The sequence below is a fragment of the Nannospalax galili genome, unplaced genomic scaffold (assembly GCF_000622305.1).
Source record: "Nannospalax galili isolate Female #2095 unplaced genomic scaffold, S.galili_v1.0 scaffold85, whole genome shotgun sequence".
Classification (NCBI taxonomy): Eukaryota; Metazoa; Chordata; class Mammalia; order Rodentia; family Spalacidae; genus Nannospalax; species Nannospalax galili.
The window spans coordinates 6,908,419-6,936,058 of NW_008358866.1; the positions used below are offsets into that span (position 1 = coordinate 6,908,419).

The 27,640-nt window shown below is 39.5% G+C and overlaps 1 protein-coding gene and 2 pseudogenes across 5 annotated transcripts in view; 2 read left to right on the forward strand and 1 right to left on the reverse strand.

The window, feature by feature from the left end:
* The window catches only part of Cdk14 (cyclin dependent kinase 14), a 633,917-nt gene that overhangs the window by 20,206 nt on the left and 586,071 nt on the right, over positions 1–27,640 (forward strand). Inside the window, exon 1 of one of the 5 annotated variants that reach the window (XM_029558328.1) lies at positions 9,150–9,263. The exons of the other annotated variants lie outside the window; for them this stretch is intronic. Within the exon in view, the coding sequence (XP_029414188.1) occupies positions 9,258–9,263 (6 nt within the window). The 5' untranslated portion in view covers positions 9,150–9,257. Of the gene's footprint in view, positions 1–9,149; positions 9,264–27,640 lie in introns of those variants that run through there. 5 annotated transcript variants of the gene reach the window in all.
* On the reverse strand, positions 18,165–18,560 carry LOC103725234 (annotated as a pseudogene).
* LOC103725197 lies at positions 22,287–22,864 on the forward strand (annotated as a pseudogene).

The following is a 27,640-nucleotide window of genomic DNA, read 5'->3' on the forward strand; positions in this document are numbered from 1 at the left end:
GTAAAGAGGAAAGACATTGAATACTTTGCTTATTATTTATTTCATTGTGGGTGCTGAGAAAATGACTAGCCATTTTTTTCTCTCTCTTCTCCCTTCTGGCCTTCCCTCTGGTTCCAGTTTCATTGGATAGGCTTCCCTTTTGTTCTGAACACTACTTGGATTGGGTGGCAACAGACAGATCTGTCTTATCTACAGTAAATGTTACAGTATCCATCCCTGAGCTTCCTCTGTCCTGAATGCTCACAAGCCAGGCACTGGGTCTGGTAAATCTAGAGACTTTTTAGTGTCATCCTTTGCATACTACTTTTGAAGTGCATGGTTGGTGCAGGCTGGGGAAGAAGGGAGAAGATGCAGGCAGGAGGGGGAGATGACCTGTGATGTGTGATGACCAGTGCCTGAAATCAGACCCAGACCTCCTTATGCTCCCTGCTGTCCTCCTGCCCACTCTGGTGGGCACATTGGTTCAGTTACTGTGTCTGTCTTCTTTAACACCAGTTGAGTTGAGATGCAAGGGCGCCCACATAAAGAATGGTTTCAGATTCTTCTCTAGACGACTTGGACTCAGATGTAGGAGGAGTTGTTCCTTAATCATGGATTTTTTTTTTTTATTTTATTTTTTTCTTTTTCTTTTTCTTTTTGACGAGAAGGAGTAGGGAAGTGAAAATCTCAAGAGAGCAGAATCAGTTTTCCGGTCAGTAGGCTCATTAAGTTAATATTTACTTTGAAAATGAATGTATTTGCCAGCCCTTCCCTGCTGTTTGTCTGGCAAGAATTTAACATTCACTTGAAAGCCTTAAACTAGTTTCTACTTCCACTGGGCACTTCTCTATGATGTTGGTGGCCTGGACGATGTCCTGGTCCCATTTGTGATGTCAGCTTCTTTTTCTTGAAGTTACATTTATCTTGGATGTCAAGGAAGAAATGAAACTGAGTCAGATTTTTCCTGTTTCTCTGTGTCTGCGTGCTTAGTCTTGGTTAAATGATGTTTGAGGTGCCTCATGCTTTTAAACCCATTTCTCATAATCCAGTTGGCATGTATGAACAGATTAAGCAAACTAGGTATTTGATTAAAGATCAAACCTGAAAACTAAAGATTGCATCTGAAAATTGTATTTTTGCTAGTAATTCTAACAGTATTGCATCTTTGCATCATAAATGTTACATGCTCATTAATGAAAGTGAAAAAATACAAATGAAATAAAATACTGGAAATTTAGAAAAAAGTATGATATTTAGTAAAAAATATTTTCAAAAATTTAAAGATCTTATTTTTTGTATTAATTATGTGTATGAATCTGTGTCTGTTTGGGGTATGTATACGTGAGTATAGGTGCTCCCATAGGTCAGGGGCATCAGATCCTCTAGAGCTGGAGTTAAAGACAATTGTAAGCTGATTGATGTGGGTGCTGGAAACTGAACTTAACCCTCTGCAAGAGCATCTTGCACTCTTAACATCTGAGCTGATCTCTAGCCCCTATTTTCAGTATTTCAAGCAATATTGACTATAGTTTGTAGGTTTAAAACATAGCAAAGATTTCTTCATAAAGGATTGTGGCTCTCTTAACCTTAGATACTCTAAAATAGTCTGCCTTTAATGTTATTTTTGAGACATCCTTTAGTACATAATTGCTAGTTAAGAGTAAGAACAATTTTTACTGTTTCTACTACCAATTTCAATGAATTTATTTTTTGTGTTTTGGTATTTTTGCTAAACTCTATAGGTTCCAGAATTTTTCATATTTTTAAAATTTTTCTTGGTATAGAATCATGCTATTTGCAAATTAAATCTTTAAAAATATTTTATTTGCTGGGCATGTGGCACACGCCTTTAATCCCAGCACTCGGGAGGCAGAGGCAGGTGGATCTCTGTGAGTTCAAGGCCAGCCTGGTCTACATAGTGAGTTCCAGGACAGCTGGGGCTACAGGGAGACCCTGTCTCAAAAAGACTGGAAAAAAAAATTATTTATTATTTTTATTTTATGTGTATGAGTGTACCCGTGTCGTACAGTGCCTTGGAGGTCAGAAGAGGACTTTGGATTCCCCTGGAACTGGAGTTAAGAATGGTTCATAGCCACCATGTGGGTGCTGGGAATCCAACCCCGATCTTCTTCAAGAGCAGTCAGTGCTCTTAACCACTGAGCCATCTCTCTAGCCCAGCAAATTAAATTTTTTATGTTTTCTTTTCTAGTTTTCTTTTTTTTTTTTTTCAGTTTTTTTTCTTTTGATGCTTGCAATTTTTTAAATAAAAGCTGTTTTTTTCCTTAGGTTTCAGATGAGTATTTTTTAGTATAAAATGGTAATGAACATAAAGTATTGATTATTTTAGCCTCTGTAACCAAAAGGTCTTTGGATGCATTTCCTAGTACTGTGGATGAATTTTTAAAGCACACTGTGTCAGAGAACTCAGTTATGTTTCATTATTTGAGGCTGTTTTGAGGATTTAAAAAAATTTATGCCAAAGGAAAAAGCTGCCTGTGCCGAAATCTTTTAGTTGGCACCCTTTGGTCTTAGAAGTATGTGGACCAGCAAGTGTGTCAATAATTCCAGTGTGGTGTTTATAGCTAGCTAGAAATCTGACACAGTTTTGTGAATTTTTATTGAGATATATACTATCATTTGGGGGATCTGTGCGGTAGAGAATAGTTACAGGAATTAGATTTAGCAGCCAGTTGGGCCAAGCATTTTACTTTGAGATTTATTTTTGATTTATACATGAATTGGTACCCATATCTCTGCTCTTAACCCTGGTGTTGTCTAGGTGGTTGGGGGCAATGCTATGGAATCTTCCTCTGATCTTCCTCAGCTTCTGAAGCCTTCTGGGAACCTCCTTTCCTTTATCTATACAGTGAGGATAATAATCTCTGCTGGGAGAAGTTGTTGTGCAGAGCAGTAAGATAATGCTTGCAAGTCCTTTAAAAGGTCTTGGCACAGGGCTGGCACCGCCACTTCCTAGAGCAGCACCCATCACACTTGTGTGATGGGCCTGTGACTTTTCTGAGCTCTCACCTCTTAGAGGACAGGCTCAGGGTACACAGTTCCTGCCTAGCTTCAACACAGACACCAGCGATCTAATCTTAGGAACCTCCTTATTTTAAAGATGAGGAAACAGACTGTAAAGTCCAAATTGAGGGTGTTTCTGTTACTGCTCCCATCCTGTGACCCCACATAACTTTGATGATCTTGTGCTGACTGGATCTGACAAGGAATGTCTGCCAGATGTTTTTTTTTTTTTTTTTTTGGTGGGTGGAGGCTATGTCCTTTGTAAGCACTATTACATTTTATAACGAAACAAGGTTCACATATTTCACACCTACAGTGTGCCTCTGGTGACAGGAATTTCACAAAGATCAGAATTGATTATCCTTGATGAACAATTAGCAGAGAACCACAGGGCTAGTGATTTTTCTGAACTAGGAATAATCTAGACCTCAGTTTCTTGAGCTATGTATGGGTTGCAACTCCCCATGGGGTTGCTTAATTGAATGTGGTTCTTGTGAAAAATTTGGTAACAGCAAAAAGTTTTGTTATACTCAATGACCAAAAATTAATTCAAAATCAAATGTATATGAACTCAAAGTCTTTTTGGCCACAGTCACCCTTGTTGCATGATACAACTTCACTGTGCAGCCTTGGTTTTGAACATACAACATAAGTACTACATGCCACTGTGCCATGCAATGCCAGTGCTTTGGGTCAGATTCAAGACTACCTACTGTATGCTTTGAATTGCAGTGTTTTTACTGTATACATAAAGTTTTTTGCCCTTATGTAAACACAATGGTTTACATAAAGGAAACAAAGACTGTTTTCATAACATCAATCTTCATGTAAGTTTCAAATTAGTATCACTCTGGATTGTGCTGTTTTTCAGTGTTTGATTTTAAAAATTGCTGTTTGAGTTGTTCTCTTGAGAGTCATGAAAAACCATTTAAGGAATTTTACTTGGGATTAGGATGGAAATTCTAGCAGTTTCTGAAATGGCTCTAAATATACTTCTGCCATTTTTATATTGCATATTTAAGCGGATTTGTGTTCTCAGTACTGACAGTTATGATTGAAATATTGATTAATTATGATTGATTATGTAGAAATAAGTACTTTCATCTCGTTAGTATGCACATTTGTTTTCCTCTTTAATGGTAAAATTTTATTCACACACACAAACACCCACACCAAAGTTGTTTTAAAATAAGATTCTTTGTGATTTATTATCAGGATGTTTGATTTGGATACCTGTTTTATATGTATAAATGCAGGGTTGAATAAAAATTTGTCTTGGGAAAAGGGGTCATGAATGGAAGGTTTCCGAAGCCCTGACATAGGCAGGCTTTGGCACTCAGCTCCGCGGCAGCTGAGAAAGGCCTGCTGGGTTGTTGGCTTTTGAAAAGAAAGTTGAAAGCTCCTTGCTCTGAATGATGATTGAGTTACATTTACTGTTGAATTGTAACTTTCAAAGTTGCAAATTAATGCTGAGAGTGTATTAGGAGCCCTTGGCTGTGGAACTAATTGAGAAACAGAGTACTAAATGAAAGAGCTGTAAACAAACTGATTTTCCTACTTAGAGTAGATACTTACTATAAATTCCATAGCTTTTACCTTAAGGACTCTCTTATCTCATTAAAAAACACCCGCCAGATGTTCTGCATTGTCAGAAACTCAGTACCTAGGGCTTTTTTGCTCCTGTTTGTTTGGAAACAATTCACAATAATATTGGTTACATTTTTAAAGAGCATAAAATGGCTGTGAGGTAGGTGGTGCTTTTAAAGCTCAGTGAATGTGTGTATCATCATGTTGAGTTTATGGCTTTTCTGTGTCAATATTGAAACTTTAGAATAATTGATAATCTAATCTGGTGACTGTTTCCAGAAGTCCCAGTTTATAATTGGATTAGAAATTTGTGACCCCATGCTGGACCTGATGGCACACATCTTTAATTCCCAGCACTAGGGAGGCAGAGGTAGGAGAATCTGAGATAGAGACTAGCCTAGTCTACATAACCAGTTTCAGCCATTTGGGGCTACAGGGAGACTCTGTCTTTAAATACCACCTCCCCCGCTGCGGAAAAAAAAAAAAGGAAAAAAGGAGTTGTGATTCCTGAGGGGTATGTATTTTGGGGTTAATTCTACTTGGGTCTGTTTTTTGTCTACAGTTGCTTCTGTTAGTGGAGATAGGGAGGGGGTGAGGGGAGGAGAATACCTTCTTGGTGATCTGGGAGATGCATTATCCTTATTCCCAACACCCTAAGCAAACACTGTGGAGATTCTGTTTTTACTGGAAGCACTTCCTGTCATTCTGAGTAGTTTATACTGTTTATTTATTTACCCCTGTGTAAGGAAATTCCTTCCTTATCATCCCATCTTATCTTATCTTAGATCAAAGTTTCTACTCTGGGCCCCATACTTAAACAGTATTATCTGAGTGTGCAAAAAGTCCTTTCTTTTTAAAAGTCTCTTTTAAATTTATTTTCACCACAATTATTTTGTGGTGTTAAGGAAGGAATCCAGGGCTTGTAAATCAAGCTCTCTGCCAGTAAGCGACACCCCTCTTTGCCTCTTCTTTTCTGAGTTTCTGCCCCTCTGTACTCTGGTGTTCTACCCTCATATTTATGGTTTTGTGTCACGAGCAGTCATGATTTCATATTAATGTAATCATATGCCATTTTCAGTTCAGTTGCTTTCTATGTCTGTAAAAAAAAAGGGTTGTTTTTTTCTTTAGATTTTTCTTGATTTTCTTTTTTTTTTTCTAGAGTTTGTGATAGTGCGAATATTTTTCCTCTAACAGTTACATATTTAGGCTTAATACTCACAGTACAGTATGTCACATGGCTTAAGATTTCTGCTGGGGATGGAGAGTGGCTCTGTGGTGATGCTCTCAGTCACCCATTGGCATACAGTGAGGGCATAGCTTGACTAAACAAATGAGTTAAGCACCCCTCCCCCCAATTTAAGAGACAGCTGTTTCTGTAGCCAGATTTGGATACCTTTGGTTATTTTGCTCTTTCTGAAAGACTTGTTGTTGCATGGCTTTGAAAGGTTGATGGCAGAGTGGGATATTGCCAAGACAATCACATAAGAGGAAAATACCACATCTGAAGTGAAAACCTGAAGTGTTCCAAACATGGAATTTTAAGGTATTAGGATTATTTTTTAAAGGTCCCTCCTCCCCCTTCCCAATCTCTTTTGAAAAAGAACACTTAAGCCCTGGGCTTGTCATTTCATTTTAAGTCATTTTCTGGTCCAGTTTCCCCATCTCACACTTGATCAGGGACTAGCAATTAGCACTCCCCTCAGCCATCCTAGGAAGAAGTGATTAGCAAGGCTGTTGAGGTGGTGGTAAAGCCTTCCTGGAGTTTCAAGCCTTTTATTTAAATCAGGGCTAGTTATTGGTCATGATCCTTTAAAAACACAGCTCCTGCCATCTAATCCAGTGATGATTTTATCTGGAAGGTTGAGTTACTTGATATGTGAGATTAGAGTGACAGACTGCTGTCTTTTTTGTCATCATCAGAGGCCCTGAAACTCATTATGTCTAACACCAAGCAAAATTATCACTGTATATTCATAACAGATTTTATAGGGCTTCAGAGTTTACAAAGGAATTTCAGGTTTTTTTTTTTTTCAGTGAATTATTGTGACAACTCTGTGAGGTATTGGACTCATATTTTCCTCTGAGTTTTATAGAGGAGGAAATCTCACTCTCAGGTGGTGCATGCTGTGCCCAGGCACCAACCTTATGTTCTCATAGTAGAGCTATGTCTGAAACCCAGGCATCCTGTGCTCTCATCCTTACCTAGGGAAGTCAGGCTTGAAAGACTTCTGTTTCGCATCAGTTTAGAAGTGTGTGATCTTAGTAATGTGAGTTTCAAAATGATATTATTTCCTTGATATTATATAACATTAGTGACAATATGAGCCATTTACTAATTCATCCATTTTGAGAAATGCATTTTCTTTTCTGTGTTCTGTGTTCCTGGGTTTCAGGTATATGGCTCCAAATACTTAGTTTTTCATGGTTGGAAAGCATATGATACAATCTTTGAGCTGCTTGAAGAGCCAATAGTTCAAACAATGTTGGGAATATTAACGGTTTGGCTAAGAGGAAAAAAAAAAAGGGAAATGGCTAGCAGCCATCCCCATGAAAAGGGAGAAAATATGGTGCTTCTGAGAGAGTTCTAAACCAGGGCAAAGTTTTGTGACCACAGGAAGCCCTTCAGGAGAAGGTCCAGTATTCACTGTGGGTTCACACCCATGCTCCCATACCTACTAGCTTTGTGACTAGGATCCTAGTTGCTTCTCCACCTGCACTGATGGCTGCCAGGCCTCTCCTGGGTTCTAGTACCTTGAGTTAGGGTGCTGCGTCTGAACTGCCACCAGGCTCCAGCACATCTTAACAATTAGTGAAGCTCTTTGTGTGTGTGTGTGTGTGTGTGTGTGTGTGTGCGTGTGTGTGTGTAGTGAACCCTTAGTATCTTAGTTTCTTTTTCTTCCATGTAGACATGTTGAGTTAGTCTAATGAAAAGAATTGAAAAATGAGTAGAATATCACATTTTACTATTTGTATCAGATTTAATTCATGTATTTACTGGCCTTTTACACCTTGAATATTTTTGTTGTACTAATCATTGTAAAGCATTGTCTTATATCATGTCTAGGAAATTCATTATAAGCCTAAGGGAGAAGGCTTTGTGACAAAAGCCAGCTGCCCAGGCGTTTCCCTTCTCCTTCCCATCCCCCAGCAGGCTGCTGAAGCAGTGTGTTGGCATGGCTCCAGATTTCCTAAGTGACAGGAATGAGAGGAATCTGCCTAGTTTAGAGATGGCTTGTATTTTGCTGGCTTCCAATTTATAGCCTTCTTCCTGAACTGACTCTGACCCAGCACTTTCCAGTGTTTTAAATCTGATATGCGTGAAGATCTTACTATTTAAAAAAAAAATATTTTATTATTTTTATTTTATGAGTATTCATGTATTGCCTGCAATGTAGGTAAGTGCACCTGTGTCATGCAATGCCTGTGGAGGTCAGAAGAGGCTGTTGGATCCCCTGGGACTGGAGTTACTGACAGTTGTTAGCTGCCATGTAGGTGCTGAGATTCAAACCCAGGTTTTGTAGATTCAATGAGAATATCACGCCTGAATTCTTAATTCCTAAATTCTTGTTCTAAGAATATGCCAAGGGGACTTCTGCTGGTTCTATTCCATTGGTCTCAAAAGAAGCCTCAGTGAACAGAATTATTGTTGATAATGGTACTGTTTTGTTTTGTTTTATCTTGACTTGTTTGGGACTGGGTTTCTCTATGTAGCCCAGGCTGTACTAACACTTGCTATGTAACACAGGCTGGCCTCAGATTCATGATCCTCCTGCCTCAGTCTCATAAATATTTGGATTCCATGTGTGTGCCGTGGTCAGCTGGCCATGGTACTGTTGAGGGGTCCTCTCAGAGTGTCCCTGTCTCACTCTTGCTATCCCATCTGCCAGTGATGTTTACGTCTATAACAAACTGCTCTGCTCTCTTAAAACCATAGATTCTATCAATGGCTCAAATGAATCAATTCAAGGATGCCTCTGTAAGCAGGAGTGGCTGGTGGTAAAGCAGACATTTGGCTTCTGGGTTTCATTCACAAGACACTGATTCGAACCTGGGTCTTCTGCAAGAACAACCAGTGTTCTTAACCGCTGAGCCATCTCTCCAGCTCCAAGATCTTACTATTAAAAAATCATTTTTCAATCGACTTTTTAATCTCAGGAAAGCTTTTCTGTTTTTCTTTGTATCTTGGAAGAACTGTGTGCTACTTTTAAGCTATAGTTCCACTCCTCAAGTCAATACTATCAGCTTCTGACTGTGATTCCCACCTGGAGTTGCTTTCCTGAAGTGAGCCTGTGTTGAGATTGTACTTTTACTTACTTAGAGATGGGAAAGTGCAGCCATTTGAAAGGAAGGCTTAGGCAAGGGCATGATGATTGGCTCTTGTCAGTGGAATTTGTTTGTCTTTTCCACTCCTGCATTCCTAGACTGTGAGAGAGAGCTGGGCGTCCCTGTGAGTGCACTCGGGCTGTCAGCCCCTCTGCTTGCTTTATTTTTATTAAATGCTTAGTCTCTTTCTCCTTTGTGAATGAATTCAGGGACCCCCATGCTGATGTTTCAGAAAGGGCTCTGCTACTAAGGAGACTGCTAACATTGAACAGCTCACCAGTTTCTTGAACTGAAGGTTGATATGATTCTGATGAGCTTCCAGACCATCACTGTCAACTAGAAATACAATGCAGGTGACATTTAATTCTTTTTTTTTTCTATTAGTCACGTTTAAAAATAAAAGAAACAGATAAATTTATTTTTTTTCTTCTTCTTCAGCGATGGGGATCGACCCCAGAGTCTCGCACAGGCACTGTATCACTAAAGTTGTTCTGGTAACCCTACATATTCTTTACCCTAAATATCAAAAGTGGTGTAATGGCCTAAAATAAATAATAGAAATTATTCTTTTAGGTACTTTGATGTTATTTGTTTTTCCCCCCGAGTCTTCAAATAGCTGCTGTATCTTTTGTTCTAACCCATCTCAGTGTGGACCAACCATATTGCAGGTGCTTCTTAGCTGCATATGACTAGTGGTTACTGCTGGCCCACATTAATTGAGGTTGTAATCTTTCTACTGTCTGGAAAAGGCATTGCATTACACTAGCAGTTACCTAAAGTGGTCCCAAAAAAGAGTTATGAATCTGGACAAGAATATTCACAGGTATGTATAGAAGTTTCCTTTGTTAGAAAACCTAATTATATGAGGAAAGATCCCAAATAGCAATTCACATGTAGCATGTTCAAGCAACCAAACAGTAGGCTGACTCGATATTTTAAAAAAATATTTATTTTTATTTTATGTGTATGAGTGTTTTGCCTGCATGTATGATGTGCATCATATGTGTATAGTGAGCTGTAGAGTCCAGAAGAGTATATTTGACCCCCTGGAACTGGAATTACAAAGCTGGGTCTTCTGCAACTCAACCCCTGAATCATATTTCTAGCCCCTGTTTTCTTAACTCACTGATGGAACTTGTGCTGTTTATGGTAAAGGTTGGTGGTGACAAGAGGCAGCACTTAGCTTAGATCCTGATGCATTTGCTCATCTGGAAGTTGTGAAGTCTGCTGCAAAGCTGCGAATCCATATTTATTTGTGATTGGCAGTGTATTGTATTTTTCAAGGTCATTCAGTTTTATCTTGTGAAACGGTAGGACTGAGCAGACTAGTGTGTCTCCTTGTGTTTTGTCTTGCACCCTGATTTTTCTAGGTTCCCTCAATTACCTTCTTTGGAAAATGATTATGAGATGCTGAAGGTCATTACCAGGTCTTCAATGTAGGTGGTTGTGGAGGAGTTTCAGCCCCTGGGGGTACTTGTATGATCTTCTATTCTAGGACAGTGTGTGCCAAGCTTTAATGTGGATGTGCTCTCATGGGGATCTGGTCAAAATGAGATTTGATATAGCAGGTCTGAGGTGGGGCCTGAGATTTTGCTTTTCTCACAAACTCTCAGGTGATCTCATGCTGCTGGTCCACAGCCCACACTGGGAGCAGTAAGGGTGTGGTGCCATAGTAACAAAATTCCAGGCACCGATAGGCTCTCACCAGCATGCTGCAAAAAGAGTAAAATAAGAATAACGTGGTGAGATTTTCTTCCAGAGTGAAAGGACTTGTTTTATATCTTTTTAAAATTCAGAGATAATTTTCACACTGCTTTCTTACCATGGTTCAGTTGTCATTTTAAAAAATGACCTTTCATGAAAAAATTCAAAATCCAACACTTCATGTCTCTAAATTAATAATAATATTAAAAAAAAAGTGCATTGGTTCCAGACCTCTAAAGTCATCCTAACGTCTGCATTAGCAGTATGTTTATAATTTTCTTTCCAGGTATTTAGATATTTTGTATTGATACAATTATTTGGGTAATTGTTCAGTGTCACTTTCTTCACTAATCTAGGCTTCATTATTATTATTATTAACATCACATTGTTGTCTATAGTGGTAGAGTGTTAGGTTCTGGTGCCTGTTCCCAGTCAAAGCACTCAGGGTGACTTTATTCAGTGGGAGTAGTACTGCCTCCTAGTGGAATGTTTTGGAAATTGGTGGGAATTAACTAGCTGTGCCAACAAACAAAGGTGTTGTGTTTCTGGTACTTAATAGGAGGGGTGACAGTGGGTGTTAAGACATTCTGTAATATACGGAATAGCCAACAAAATTTAGTCTCTACATTTTTTAGAATCTCTCAATATTCCTATTGGAGATTCAGTTGATGGAAAACCTGTCTCTGATTGCCCAGGCCAAATCTTACGCCATTTAACTTACAAATACAAAGTGTGTGTTTGCACACACCCCTAGTTTTGAATATTGAAATTTTCAGGAACATGACTGAGCAGTTCAAAAGTTACACTTCACATATTGGTAGTTTTATAAAGAGAGATTTCATTTTGGCAAATCCAATCACAGTCGCCGCATAGCTTATGGCATTATATTATATACACACTTTAATTAATACACAGTTGTAGAAGATATGGTGATTATGAATGTGTATATATGCACTAATACATGGTTAAACCTTGTTTTCAAATAATGCAGTCAGAGATCCTGAAAATATTCAGGCAAACATTTTTATTTCTTTAAAACTTAAACTACTTAAAAGTAGTTGCAAACATTTTAGTGCATTAAATCATTTGGTATAGTCAGACATTAACATTTACATCTTTGGATAGGTATGTATAGTATGTATATGTATATTCATAATTATGAAAGACAGCACAAATTACTTTGTTTTGCATTTCTGTGACAGTTTAGGCTTTTTATTGTTCTTCTCTCTCTGTGTCTCTGTGTCCACACTGTCTTTGTAGGTGGCAAATATTTGCTATTAAAAGATGGAGCTTCCCACCACCCCCTCCTCCCCTTTTTTTTGTCCTTTGGAGATGGGGTTTCCCTGTAGCCCCAGCAGTCCTGGAACTCACTAGGTAGACCAGGCTGGCCTTGAACTCACAGAGCTCTGCCTGCCTCTGCTTCCCAAGTGCAGAGACTAAAGGCATGCACCACCACGCCTGGCCTGGCCCTTCCCTTCTTTTGATAACAATGCTAAGTCCTCTTTTTCTGTAGGCTGCTCATCTAACTTCTGTCTTCTAGGTCACCCACAATATTACTGATAAGGTCACAAGTCACTTTGTGAAAGGTCATAGAAAATGCTTCAGGAATGGATCTGTGGGAATTGCTGTGGCTTGTAGGAAGATCCATGGCTTGCCAGGTAGCCCTGAGACTTCTCAGGAAGGTCACCTGTACTATCTGGCCTCCATTTTCTACTTCACTGCATTTCTTATTAGGGGAGACAAACCATTGTGGAGGAAAGGCTTTGGCTGACACAGAGGTATACAGTGGTGTGTAGACTGGTGCTAGTGTGGATGAAGTAGTAACGAGTTTAAATGTTGAACTCCAGTGGAGGGGCTATGGGAGGGTGCCAAAGGGGAAGGGGGTATAAAGATGATTTTCTGCATGAAATACACAAAAATTCAATAAAATTATTTTAAAAAGTTCATACTGGCGAAGTGAATTGCAGTAGAGTGTTTTACTTTTCTAGGAAGAAGTTATGATCCTTACCCTAGGAACCAGGACTGCAGGAAGTTTCTGATAATTACATGTTTGCTGTTTTGAATGGTTAGTAACAGAACTTGGAATGAAGAGAGTATTTCCTTCAGCATTTACCTTGGGGTAGGTCACAATGCACAAGGCCAAAGAGGTGTACATAGTGTGTATTTTCCATACCAGGTTAGGGTCTTGGGACAGAGTTGGGATAAATCTTAATAGGTGTAAGAGCAGAAAGCCCTTTCAAGCACAAATAGTTTTAGTTTGCTTAGATCTAGTAAGAATGATGCTCATTAATTGGAACTAAAAAAGCAGGAAGTTCAAGGGTGGGAAAAAGGTCACTCAAAGTGAGAATTCACTTAGAATGAAGATCAAAATTTCATGGTTAATATACATAGAAACTTGCATTGGAATTTGGTCTTTTAGAAAATACATCTATATAACCATGAAAAGAAACTACATTCTAGTTTTTACTTGGAATTTTGTTCTAAGTCTTAGAAAAACAAATGATATAAAAATTTTGGGAACATTTTCTTCTGAAAATTGCATGTTTTGCTGTCCTTTACTGTAGCATAATTGTAAAGAAAGTACTATATATTTATGTTTTACACTTTTAATTACATTGCACATGTGTTTTACCCTACATCCAAAGCATTCTTGTGACTGTGTATTCTTTCCTTCTTTTTTAAATTTTTGTTACTGTATTTTTGAGACAGTCTCCCTGTAGTCCCAGCTGGCCTGGAACTCACTATGCAGACCATACTGGCCTCAGTCTTTCAGAGATCTGCCTGCCTCTGCCTCCTGAGTGCTGGGATTAAAGGTGTGTACTACCATCCCAAACCGTGGTATATCAAGAGTCTTTATTAATTATAAAGAGAATGCTGAGGTTCTAATTTTCTGTGGTCTTTTATGTTATTTAAACCATTTCCAGAATCATTTTTCAATCTGATACACTGCTCTCTGTTTTTCAAGATTATAGGGATCTCTCTGAATTTTAATGCCATTAATGGAGATGGCAAAGCATGTGGGAAAGAATGTTTGTAGAAGTGATCTGTTCTTTAAATGCTTTTGAATTATGCTAACATAAATTTGAGGAGAAGTGTTGTGGCTACAAACCCTTCAGAGCCCTTAGATTCTTTATGTACTTTGTGGTGTTAAGAATATTTTCAGGGGTTAAAGGAAGTTTACCATCCATATTTTGTATCACATGGCCTTAAAACAAGTTTTAAACAAATGCTTGTCAGGTACCATTGCTCAGTATTACGAATTTATATTTCTCCATGATTTAATATTTGCAAACTTTCTTCAAGTTTCCCTATATTATCATTATGAAATTTAGCTCAGTATCTTTTTTATGTCATATTTTATATGGTAATAATTTTATCTAAGATGTGAATCATGGCTATTAGGTGTGTATGTCAAAGAGAACTCTTTGTTCTTTGAAATTAATAGTAATTACAAAAAAAACCTCCACACTGGATAGCATCTGTGCAGGGATCTTTCCTGTTATGAACAATTATCAATCATGACCAAAGAGTCGCCTTGTAAATTATGAATATTCTGAAGACAATGAGGTACCCTTTTCTGCTGCACAGATAATGCCTGATTTAATGGAAGCGCCATATGCCTACGGGGGGATGTCATCAAGACAAACATTTAGTTTGTCAAAGTGACATTTAGATGACTGTAAGCAATATTAATCTAGTCATAAGCTCCTGTCAAGCTTAGGTCTGATTTTAAAAGTAGCTATTTTAGGCTTATTTGGATATCACTGTCTAGTGTAGCATATGATTTGAACCCATCAAATTTTTAGGGTGAAAAATGCAAGTGACACAAAATTTATCATCATTTGAATCTTTTGAACACAACTATTGAACACAATTTCTTTTTGGTTATTTGAATTGCTTTGACTGCTTTGTCATTTTATTATGATATGTTAGTGAAAGTTAAGTTTCTTTCTCCACATATTCCATTTCTGTCTGTACAGAAATAGGTGATAGCAAAAAGAGACTGTGGTATATCAAGAGTCTATCATTCATAGTCTTCCAAGAGAGCGTAGCCATCTCTAAGCTCCTCTAAAGCAGATCTCCTCTGGCTGGGGACACCATGCAGGGAAATGTAAGACCACCTTCCAAGAGCTATGCAGGCCTAATGGATTCAGGAGAATTGATTTTCTTGATCCTTAACTTATGTTCTCTTCTTTCTAAAGATTGAGTTGTCTGAAGACAGACATATACCCACGGATAGCATACAGGATGTTCTTTCCCATTGTTTTTTTTTTTTTTTTTTTTTTTTTTTTTTTTTTTTTTTTTTGTTGTTGTTTTGTCTTTTTTGAAACAGGGTCTACACGCATACACAGATGCCCTGGAACTCACTATGTAGACCAGACTGGCCTCAAACTCACAAGAGATCTGCCTGCCTCTGCCTCCAAAGTGCTGGAATTAAAGGTGTGCTCTACCATACCCGACCTACCATCTTTTCTTTTGCCACATCCTTGCCGTATTTTACTGACAACTCCTAAAACAGTCTTCACCCATTATCTTACCATGGCATATTTGTGTATGTGTGTTTACATGTTTCTATGTGCATGTGTGTGCAGGCATTCATGCATGTGTATATGTGCATGTGGCCAGAGGTTGATGTTTGGTGCCTTTCTCAGTTACTCTCGGCCTTATTTTTTGAGACAGGGTCTCTCACTGAACCTGGAGATCACTGATTTGCCTACACTGGCCAGCAAGCCTCTGGAATCCTCCTATTTCTGTTTCTCTAGCCCTGGTTACAAATGCATGCTGTCGGGGGCTGGAGAGATAGCTCAGTGGTTAAGAACACTGGTTGTTCTTATAGGAGACCTGGGTTTGAATCCCAGCACCCACATGGCAGCTAACAACTGTACGTAACTCCAATCCCAGGGATCCCACAGCCTCTTCTCACCTCCGTGGGCATTGCATGACACAGGTGCACTTACCTACATGCAGGCAATACACGCATACACATAAAATAAAAATAATGAATAAAATAAAAACAAAACAAAAACCCAAAAAACAAATGCATGCTGTCATACTTGGTTTTTAATGTGGGTGACGGGGATCTGAACTTAGGTCCTCATGCTTTCATGGCAAGCACTTTACCGACTCACCCTTTCTCCCCAGCCCTTACTATGGCAAATTGACTCAAGGTTTCAAAGCCCTGGTCACCAAAGTACCAGTCCATAGTTTTAACTCAGCACATCTTTAGGCCCCATAGCCACTCCTTACCTCATCTAACTTACTGTATCACGTGAAGTAATATATGTACTATGCCCTATTAATTATTTTATTAACTGAATAAGAAACAGTTAAATCTTAGAATTTTGTTACAAGAAATCAAAAGTATTTAAAAGTTTCTAAGCATGGGACTAAAGAAATGCTTCAGGAGTTAAGAGTGCTTGCTGTTTTTGCAGAGGACCCAGGTTCAGTTCCCAGCACTCTCATAAGGCAGCTCATAGCTGCCTATAACTGCAATTCCTGGATCTAGTCCCCTTCCCAGCCTCTGTGGGCACTGCATGCATGTGGTGCACATATAAAAATAAACAGATAAATATACACATATGGAAATTAAAAAATTAAAACTTTTAAGTATGTATGGTTTTTGTTATTGTTGCAGAGAAACAGAGTGTAAGTCAGTAAAAGACTGACTTTTAAGCATAAGTGTATTCCATTAGGGTGAAATTCAGAGGGAGAAGGAAGTGAATTATGATTTCAAAGGCAAAAGGGTATGTTATTAATATTCTGCATTTTCCCTCATATATGTCACATGGACTGTGGTGGGAATTTATCTTCATGGTATTTAAGGTTCTGTGGATACATTAAAAAGAATACATTAAAAAAGTGAAAAGACAGTCAATAGAATAGGAAAAGTTTTGTGAATTATGTATTTGATACAAATTTTATTTTCTAAAATAAAACACTGCTACAACTCAGTTATAAATAATAATCCTGTTAAAAATATGAAAAACTTAATAGATGTTTTTCTAAAGAAGATATACAAATGGCTAGTCAATATACTGAAAGATGCTGGACAGTACTGGTCAGCAGGGCAATGCAGCTCAAAACCACAGTGCGGTTCTACTTCACACACACTTAGAAGACAGGTAATTATGAGTGTTGGTGGATGTGTAGAGAAGTTCTGCTGATTTGTTAGAAAGTAGCTCCTTAAATTGGTGAAGACTGAGTTATGACATGACCTAGTAATTACATTCTTGATAGTTACACAAGATGAATGAAAATATATGTCCCCACAAAACTTCTACACCAGTGCTTATAGCAACATTGTTCACAACAGTCAAAAAGTGGGAGCACTCCAAATGTCCATCGGTGATACATGGATAAATGTGGGATATTTGTTCAAAGAAATATTACTCATTTTTAAAAAGAAATGAAGAACTGTTGTTAAAACAAATGGACTTTACTTTGATAACATTATGCGGAATGAAAGAAGGCAGATGCAAATAACCACATATTGTATGATTCCACTCATATGAATTATTCCAGATAGGCAAATCTATAGAGACAGAAATTAGACTAAAGGTTTTTTTTTTTTTTTTTAGGGCTGATGGGAGAATGTGTTGGGTCAAAGGGAAGCTGACAGCTAAGGGGTGTGGATTTCCTTTTTCAAGAAATCAAAATGTTTTATAGTTGACTGTTTTGATGTTTGTATAACTATAAATACGATAAATGTCACTGAATTATGTACTTTAAATGAGTATGGTACATATTTTTCAAATTATATCTCAGGCTATTTAAAGAAGTAATATAATGATTTTATTTTTAAAATGAAATGTTTATAATCAGCCAAAATGACACTTTGTAGTCTCTAAATAAATTCTTGAGGAACTAACTGTTCCAGATGTTACATTAAAATTCTAAAATAGGCACCATAGTTTTCTAGTCTTTATTATAATTTATTTATTATTTTTATTTTATATGTATGAGTGCATTGCTTGCATGTATGTAAGTGCACTCACATTATGAAATGACCATAGAGGTCAGAAGAGAGCATTGGAACCCCTAGACCTAGAGTTATGGACAGTTGTCAGCTGCCATGTGGATGCTGGGAGCCGAACCCAGGTCATCTGCAAGAGCAGTCAGTGCTTTTAACCACCGAGCCATCTCTCTAGCCCCATGTAGTCTTAAATTAATAGTTTTAGTGGTTGCATAATATTTTATTGAGGATGCAGGATATTTCATCCTTCTTCTATGTAAGTACTTCGTGCCTTTGATATTTTAAATGACACATTTAAGTTTCTTTCACATTAGCTTTCTTGTTTATATAAAATTCTAGTTTATTCTTAGAAATGAGTAGATTACTGAGATGCAGTCTATCTTTCTGTCATCTTTTTTTGTTTGTTTTTTGAGACAGGGTCTACTTGTAGCCCTAGCTGGCCTAGAACTTGCTGTGTAGACCAGGGTGGCCTCAGTCTCACAGAGATCAGCTCCATCTGCCTCTTGCCTCCCCAGTGCTAGGATTAAAGGCATGGCCTGGTCCTTATATTTTTAAATGATACAAACAAGAAGCCCACCTAAGACTGAAGCTTCTGGAAGAACCACTTGTTTTTGCCCCTCTGTATTGCTCCTCAAATTGACCTTGGCGTCGAGTTTGCCCTTACATTTCAGAACTGGGTCTCCAAAGACATCCTTGCTGATGATAGTTTTGTGCAAGGGGATACTAGAGTATCTTGTGGGCACAAGGTGATTGTGGTTATACAAGTTCATGAAAGACTTGATCTTTGGTCTCTTAGCAATTTTCTTCTCACCCTTGTCCACTATTACTTTGTAGGGATAGTCGTCATTCTGGCCACCAGAGCTTGGCTACAGGGGCAATTTGAGGTGCCATCACCAAAGTTCTTCATGATGATGGCTTTGTGTCTGCAGTAGCTTCCAGCCAGGACCAGCACCACTTTCCTGGGTTTCATGAACTTGCCTGTTTCAACAGTGGCCAACAGATGCACAGCAGAAAGCTGAGATTTTAAATAGATATTGCCATGTTACTTTTCTGCCTCATTGAACCAATGTTTAGCATTTAAAAGAGCTGGATACTATTTTATAAGTATAGTGCTGCCTACTATGGTTAAAAAAAAAACACCTTAAATTGTACTTTTAAAAAAATTTTATTAATTTTTAAAATTTTATGTATATGCGTGTATTGCCTGCATGTAGGTAAGTGCACCCATGTCATGCAATGCCTGTGGCAGTCAGAAGAGGTTGTCGGATCCCCTGGAACTGGAGTTACGGACAGTTGTAAGCTGCCATGTGGGTGCTGGGATTCGAACCCGGGTCTTCTGCAAGAACAACCAATATTCTTAACTGCTGAGCCATCTCTCCAGCCCCTTAAATTGTACTTCTTTAACCAAGTAAATTGCTTTAAATCTGTTTGTTTCCTGTTATTGTCCCAGGAGTGATGAGTGTTTTGGTTTTCTGAATACCCTCTCTGTATAAGTACTTGTACTAGATGCTGGAGACTGGAGATACAAAGATGTGAAGGTTTATCCTGTGCACATTCAAAACTTCAGAATTCATAGGGATATTAATTATAGTGAGTAAAATGAAGGCATTCGTTGACAAATTGAGAAGAATTTGAGGAGGGACCTGGAGTATGTGGCTAACAGGACGAGAGGAGGGATGTATTATGGACAGTTTGAGGGTGAGCTGCCTTTGCTGGCTGGGGAGATGAAGAGCAAGGAGAGGACATTGCTGTAGTTGTGGAGCAGCCATCCAACACTGTGGTGTGGGCAAGAAGTTCTGGAAGCCTTGCCTTTGCTTTTCCCATTTATCCCTAGATGCTGTTTTCATTTGTTTGTTTCTCCTGTTAATACGCGTCTGTTCTTAGTATTCCATGGAAATAAAAGTAACAATGTTTTTTTTTTGCCATTTTAAAGACAAATATTTTCATTTAGTTTGTTCTTTTGCTGTTTGTTTCAGTTTATATCCGACTTTCATCCAGTTCACACTGGATATGGAAATATTAGGATTTTCAACATTATGGATTTAGCTGGTCTAGCAGCAGCAAAACCTTGTTTTTGAAAGTGGTCCTGTCATGCCCCCCAGGTGAGGAGAAGAGTTATGAGATGAATGTGTGGTGTGGATTGCTCATGCTCAAGCTCTCCTGGTGTGTGACCCTTTGGGACTGTGTAGCCGGACACTGTCCTGATGGCTTTTCTTTACTTGCTCCTGTATACAGGATAGCACAGCTTTGCTCATTAATTCACTCATAATAATTCACTCCCGTCTGCTCACTTTACCCACAGTGAGTCTCTGTGTGTCTTTGGCACACACAGTCTACTGGAAACCTCTTCACATCTCAACAGTTTGAATTTTTGTAGATGTAGAATCCAGTGGATAACCTTGGGTGCTGTTCTCAGGAAAGCACGGACCTCCTTTGACACAGAGTCCGTCATTGGCCTGGACTTGCCAGTTAAGCTATGCTGGCTAGCCAGTGAGGCCCAAGGGATCCTCCTCTCTCCCATTTCCCAGCCCTGAGATTACAAGTGAGTGCCACCATACCAGACATTTTTATGTGGGTGATGGGCACTGAATTCAGGTTGTGAAGACAAAGCAAGAAGGTGGACGACTGCAGATAGGAAGAACCTCACCAGGAACCAGACCATTTATTGTTCTAGGGCTTTTTAGCTTCTAGAACTGTGAGAAATAAGTGTCTGTTGTTTAACTCACAAAATCTATAGTGTTTTGTTATTGCAGTCTGAGCTAAGACAGGGTGTGTGATGATAATAGCAATGATTACTGATGGCTGATTACAAATGTATAATATATACTTTGAGTTTTCATGCAGCAGTTATGAATAAAGTTGTGTTTTGATTTCTATTTTGCAGAAAGAGAATTTAATGATTAGGTCACTTGTCTCTAGGTAAAGTGCTGAAAGGGTGAATCTGTGGCTTCTTGCTAAGGTAATATCTAGTCAAGGAAACAGCTATGTGTAGTTTATTTACATATTTTATGGCATAAGAACCAACATTAACTATGTATAGATGGTGGCGCACGCCTTTCATCCCAGCACTTGGGAGGCAGAGGTGGGAGGATCTCTGTGAGTTCGAGGCCAGCCTGGTCTACATAGTGAGTTCCAGGCCAGCTGGAGCTGCAGGGAGACCCTGTCTCAAAAAGAAAAAAAAAAAGTTTGCTGCTTATGTAAATCTGGGAAACTTACACTTTCCTTTTGGCAGCTGTGAGAAAACCTACAGTGGAGCCAGACATGGTAGCACATACCTTTAATCCCAGCACTTGGGAGGCAGGGGCAAGAGATTGAGGCCAGCCTGCTCTACATAGTGAGTTCCAGGCAAGCTGTGGCTATAAGGAGACCACCTATGTCTGAGATGGCTCAGTGGATGAAGGTGTTTGCCAGTATGACTGACAATCTGAGTTCAATCTCTGGTCTCCACATGGTGGAAGGAGGAAACTAACTCCCACAAATTGTTCTCTGACCTCCAGATATGTACTGTGGTGTACACACACACATACACACACACACACACACACACACACACACACACACACACGCAAAATTAAATAAAAAGTAAGTAAATAAACATGCAATAGATATTTTAAAAAGAAATCCCGCATTGAAGAATCCTCCTTAGCTTTACCTTTGTGTCTCTTAGAGAACTTCTGGAGTGTGGTGATGGTTTGAGTGACAAATGATCACTGTAGGCTCATGTATTTTAATACCTGGTCCACAGGTGGTAGTGCTGTTTTGGGAGGTTATAAAACCTTCGGGAAGTGGAGCCTTGCTGGGGAAGTTCATCATTGGGGCTGGGCTGTGAGGGATTATTGCCTTGCCAGCTTGCTGGCTTGCTGTTCATGCTCTCTGCTTCCTCTGTGCAGTTGAGGTGTGATCTCTTGGTTTCCTGCTGCTGTCATGCCTCCCCACCATGGTGGACTCTCTGTGGAGCAGTAAGCCAAAATAAACTTCTTTAAGTTGCTTTTGGTCATAGTATTTTATCACACTAGTATAAAAGTATGATACTAATATACCAAGACTTGTCTTCTGAACCATGGAGAGCAAGTTTCATGGCCCCCAGTTTGGATTGATAGCCAAAGTGGTCCTTAGATTCCTGCACCAACTACCAAAGGCCTGTTTAATTTAAAATGCGCTGAATGCTTGATGAGAGCATGTCATTCAGCTTTCTGGCACTGTACCAAAATCCCTAGACAAACTACTTAAGAAGAGGAAATGTTGATTTTGGCTCATAGTTACAGAGGTTTCAGTCCCGGTCACTTGGCCTCATTGCTTTGGATCTGTGGTGGGCAGGGAGAGTGGGATGCAGCAAAGCCGCTCAAATCATGGCAGCTAGGAAACAGAGAGAGGAGGGATGGGGTCATAATGTACTTCCTTTCCTTAGGCCCTGTCTCTTAAACTTCACCACCTTCCTGTCATACCATCAACTGGGGACCAAGTCTTCAGTCCATGACCTCTTGGGGGACATTTAAGATCCAAACCTCACAATGTACATCCTTATTATAATTTGTTGAGTTAAAAATGCTGGCTGGTGCTCTGCAGCTGTCTGTAACAGACAGAGCCTGTGGGCCGCCTGGGTCCCCAGAGACCCCTCTATGGTACGTGCAGGCGCCGTGAGGACACATCTCTCCACATCCAGCCTGGGTATCTTTGGGGACCAGAGAAAGATGAACAAATGACAGCTCTACTACCAGGTTTTAAACTTTGCCATGATCGTGCCTTCTGTACTCATGATATGGAAAGGCTTGATTGTCCTCACTGGCAGTGAGAGCCCCATTGTGGTGGTGCTGAGTGGCAGTATGGAGCTGGCCTTTCACAGGGGAGACCTGCTGTTCCTCACAAATTTCTGGGAAGACCCCATTAGAGCTGGTGAAATAGTTGTTTTTAAAGTTGAAGGACGAGACATTCCAGTAGTTCACAGAATTATCAAAGTTCATGAAAAAGATAATGGAGACATTAAATTTCTGCCTAAAGGAGATAATAATGATGTTGACAATAGAGGCTTGTACAAAGAAGGCCAGAACTGGCTGGAAAAGAAGGACGTGGTAGGACGAGCACAAGGGTTCTTACCATATGTTGGTATGGTCACCATCATAATGAATGACTACCCAGAATTCAAGTATGCTCTTTTGGCTGTGATGGGCGCATATGTGTTACTAAAACATGAATCCTAACATGAGAAGCAGTTCCCAGGACCAGATTGAAATGAATTCTGTTGAAAAAGAGAAAAACTAATATATTTGAAATGTTCTGCCTTCTGTTTAAAGGGAAACCAGGTGGAGATGTTTTTGTCTCATCCAAATAAATGATTCATCAGTTAAAAAAAATAAATGTAATGAGAATAGATGTTATGTTACTCTGAACAATTCTCTTGCATTTACTTCTGTGTGTGTATATGTGTGTGTGTGTATGTGTGTGTGTGTGTGTGAGTGTGTGTGTATGTGTGTGTGTGTGTATAATAGGCAAAACTGACAAGATAGATAGTTATAAACATTAGACATCTTTCCCCTAAGAAAAGAAAGTAGGTGGTTTGGAACAGGGCCAGCTCCAACTGGTCCCTGTCTGTGATATGTCCTAGCTATGTTGAGCCCTTAACATTGCCCAGTGCTAATGGATCCCTGATGGGGTCTGTGTTGCAGTTTGTGTAATCTTGTTTGATCCTGAAGTTTGGAACCTTGCCCCTCCCCATGTACCCCAGCATTCATAACACTGTGCTTACTTTTTCTTGGTAGAGGTTGAACTGAAGCTTGACACCCTCATACAAAGTGGCATTAGGGAATTTGGTACTCAGCTGCTCTCCTTTGCTCTTCTCCCCACTAAATAGTACCTATTCCAGGAACCGTTGGACAGCACTCAAGCATGGCTGCACAGCCTTGCTGGTATGAGGGTCCTAGATTCAGGGGGCAGCACCAGGTACTGGTGGTACTCCTGGATTATGTGAAGTAAAGCCCACCTGTCTGGGTGCCTTGGGGGAATTGACCATTCTGCTCCATCCAGGAGGATGGAGAGAGCTCTTGCGTGGGGCTGGGAGATGTGTACCTCCATGTTCTACATAGGGTCTCTTGATTTTCAGGTTGGAGGATGGTAACAATGAGAACCTTTAAGGTTTGAGGTGTCCATGCTTGGAGAGGAGAAATGGGGTTGTGTGGGAAAGGGTAAGCCCTGGTTTTATTTAAATAAAATAATTTATATAACAACAAAAAAACCTTTTCCATTTTTAGAGAGCACTGAGGGTGGCAGGTATTTTGTAGGGTAGGAGAATAAAGTTCCAAATCTTCAGAGACGTGGAGATTATGAGTTGTATGTGTTCTTTTACACCCACACCCACACAACACATAACATACACGTTATTGGAGCTAGAAGATTTCTGTGCAGTTTGTTTTTTTTTAACATTTGTCTTTTTTTTTTTTTCTGATAATGAAATCTAGTTTTTTCACACTGCTGTTTTGATTGTGGAAAATGCTTTGAATCTATATGTGCTTATAAATGGATCATTCTACAAATGAATCTTATTGTTAAAACAAGGATTTCCCTTTAAACAGCTTATACAATGTACAATCACCTTGCCCCCTCCATTTTCTGTAATTCAAAAGCAATTTAAAAAGTTGAAGTGTTTCAGGTCTGAATTCAAAGATTTGGAGCAGTTGGATGAAGATGTGGGCAAAGTTGCTTAGAGGTCTTCTGTCTAGACTTAAAATAGCATTACTTAAATAATTTGTAAGGAAACTCTGGGTATTTTCTTCCCACCTAACATATATTTGATAGCACTTATAATGAATTTTTTAGACAGCTACAATTTATTTATAGGTAGGTGAACAAAAAATGCTTCCTGCTCTGATACAAAATGTAGGCTCCCTTTAGGATACAAAGGCCTCTTTTTTTTTAACACTGGCCAAAGAGAAAGGGAGTGCATGTTGTCCTGCTTTACTTTCTCTTTAATGTCACACATTCAGAATAATTAACACCCACTTGCTAGACTTCTTTAAAACAGCCCAGGGTCAGAAGTGTTCTCTTGGTCTCTGAAAGAGTTTGGTTAGTGGAGAAGAAAATCAGAGCTGACATTTGTGGGTGGAGTCAGGGGCAGGTGCAGCCAGCTTTCTGACCGCAGTTATGCTTCTGGGACACTGCCATCAGCATGTGAAGCGAAGGCTGTCTTTTCATTTCTTTAACCTTGCCACTCTCCATAAACACTCAGAGAAAGGCAATTCCATCACTTCTCATGATTCACTGGGCTTAGGGCAAGAGGATGTGCAGCTTATGTACACCTCCCATTGTTGATTTGCATTGAGACAGCAAGAGAAAGTGTTCTGTCCTTAATTAGTGAGAGGGATGCCAACTGCGAAGGACTTACCTTTCCCAACAGTGATTTTTAATGCATGAATGTACACATGAGTATCTTAAGCCCAAAGCCAGACTTTGGCTACTTTGATGGACTGCATTATAAATTAGTTCAAGGAGAGCTGTAACTTAAGCCTTTATGTTTTTTCTCTTCTATTTTCTTCATCAAGTCTTTTCTTTTTACTTAAAAATGTGTGTGTGTGTGTGTGTGTGTGTGTGTGTGAGTGTGTCTGTATGTGTGTGTATATTTTACTGAAAAGCATATAATGAAAATATTCTTCCTCTGAGTCCACAGTTATTCTCAGGACAGGAGACTGTATAGCATTTTGGACACTGCTTCCATACTTCCTTTTTGTTTGCTTATAGATTTTTTTTTCTTCTTCCTTTTTTTTTTTTTTTTTTTTTTTTTTTTTTTTTTGGAAAGGGTTCCCCTTACAGCTGTCCTGGAACTCACTATGTAGACCAAGCTGGTCTTGAACTCACAGAGATCAGCCTGCCTCTGTCTCCCAAGTGCTGGGATTAAAGGCGTGCACCACCATGCCCGGCTCTTTTCCTTCTTTTTTACATCAGTGTGACATATCTTGTTTTTCTTCATAACAGTGTGTTTGGAATGCTGTTATTATTACATAATGCAGTGCAAACTCACTCTGTGTATAGTTGTGCGCTATTTATTATTTGAGTGTGCTATCATTTGTTTTTCTTTTTTTTTATAAAATATTTTATTATTTTTATTTCATGTGTATGCGTATATTGCTTGCATGTAGGTAAGTGCACCCATGTTCTGCAATGCCCACAGAAGACAGAATGTTGGATTCCCTGGAACTGGAGTTATGGACAGTTGTTAGCTGCCATGTGGGTGCTGGGATTTGAACCTGGGTTTTCTGCAAGAGCAGTGTTTTTAACCTCTGAGCCATTTCCCCAGCCCCCATTTGTTTTTCTTTTAAAATTGGTCAACATTTAGCTTTTATACAAGTTTTGTCTTTGCAAACAGATGAGTGGACAGCTTTGTTCATGTGTAAATACTGAGTCACAAAGGTTATGCACACTTAACACTTGAACATAGTCGTGCGTAGCTGACTGATAGGAACATGTTCTGAGAAATGCAGACAGTTGTTAGGCAGCTTCATTGCCATGTGTACTTACACAAACTCAGATGGCAGTGGCTTCACTGGTGTCCTAGTTTGTTTCTTTATTGCTGTGACAAAACACTCTGACCACTACCAACTTGGGGAGGAAAGGGTTTATTTATCTTACATCTCCCAGGTCACAGTTCATCAGGGAGCCCAAAGTAGGAACTCAGGGCAGGAACCTGGAGGCAGGAGCTGGAGCACAGGCCATGGAGGAATGCTGCTTACTGGCTTGCTCCCCTGGCCCCTGCTCAGCCTGCTTTCTTATGCAACACAGCCCACCTGCCCAAGGGTGGCACCACCCACAGTGGGCTGGGCCCTCCCATATCACTCAATAGTCAAGAAGATGCCCCATAGACATGGCCACAGGCCAGTTCAATAAAGGCAATTTCCCAGTTGAGGCTCCTTCAACCCAATATGTGTCAAGTTGACACTAAAGCTATCCAGCACAACTGGGTAATACAATCTTGTGGGGTGACTGTGGAAGTCTGCCTGTGTATGCTGTCAAAATTGCCTAATGCCCGGGTTCATACCTTACCCACAGTAAATGGATATCCATTTCCCACCTTTCTTTCACCTGGGTTTCTGAAACTTGAAGAATTTCCATTGTTTGATTTCCATCAAACATTGATGCTTTCCTAATTGTTTCAAGATTGAGTGATTTTTAATAATGATGCTGAATCTCTTCTGTTTTTAAGCCATTTTCTCTTTTTTTTCCCCTTGTGAACTCTACTTATCTGGCCCCAACTTCCAGCTGGGTAAGAAACATTTTTTTACAATTTTTGAAACTTGGTCTTTGATCATCTATTTAAATGCTTCTGGTATTAGGAGCCTTAAAACTCTGTGGGCATTTAATTCTTGTTGGCTTTAATTGACAGAAATTTCAAGGCTTGTTAAAAGAGTAGTCGAACAGATAGAGAGGGTGGGAGCAGCTGGACTCTCTAAATAAACCACATTAGTGAGCTACGGGATCCTTTCAGGCCCAACTGTGGGGCAAGGACCAATGCATGTTTAATGAATTTTGTTCATTCAACTGAGGAAAGAGACTATAATCAAGTAGCAGCCTTGAGGATATGTTAGTTATGCACTGTAACATGGTACCTTATCCCTGAACCTAGTGCCTTAAAATAACACTGCATTCTATTCTCTTACAGCATTCCTGTGTGACAGGAATTTGGGAGTGCCCAGCTGGGTGTTTCTGGCTCTGATGTCTCCCAGCAGTTTGTGGTTAGGATGTCAGTTTGAACTGTAGTCATCTGAAGGGTTGACTGGGCCAGAAGGTCTGCCTGGTGAGTGACTCACCCAATGGCTGTTGGCAGAAGGCCTGCCACATGGATATTTCTGTAGGGCAGCCCGAGTATCTGTTCCGTTGCCTGGCTTCTCCGAGAGGGAGTAATCCAAGAGAAAGTACAACAGAAACCACGTCTTCTATGACCTTGGAAGTCATTCAGCATTATTTCTGAATTGTCCCATTGGTCACAAAGAGGAGCCCTATTCAGTATGGGAGGGGACTCTTATACGGAGTAATATCACCAGGAGAACAGGCATCCTGGGAGTTTTCTTG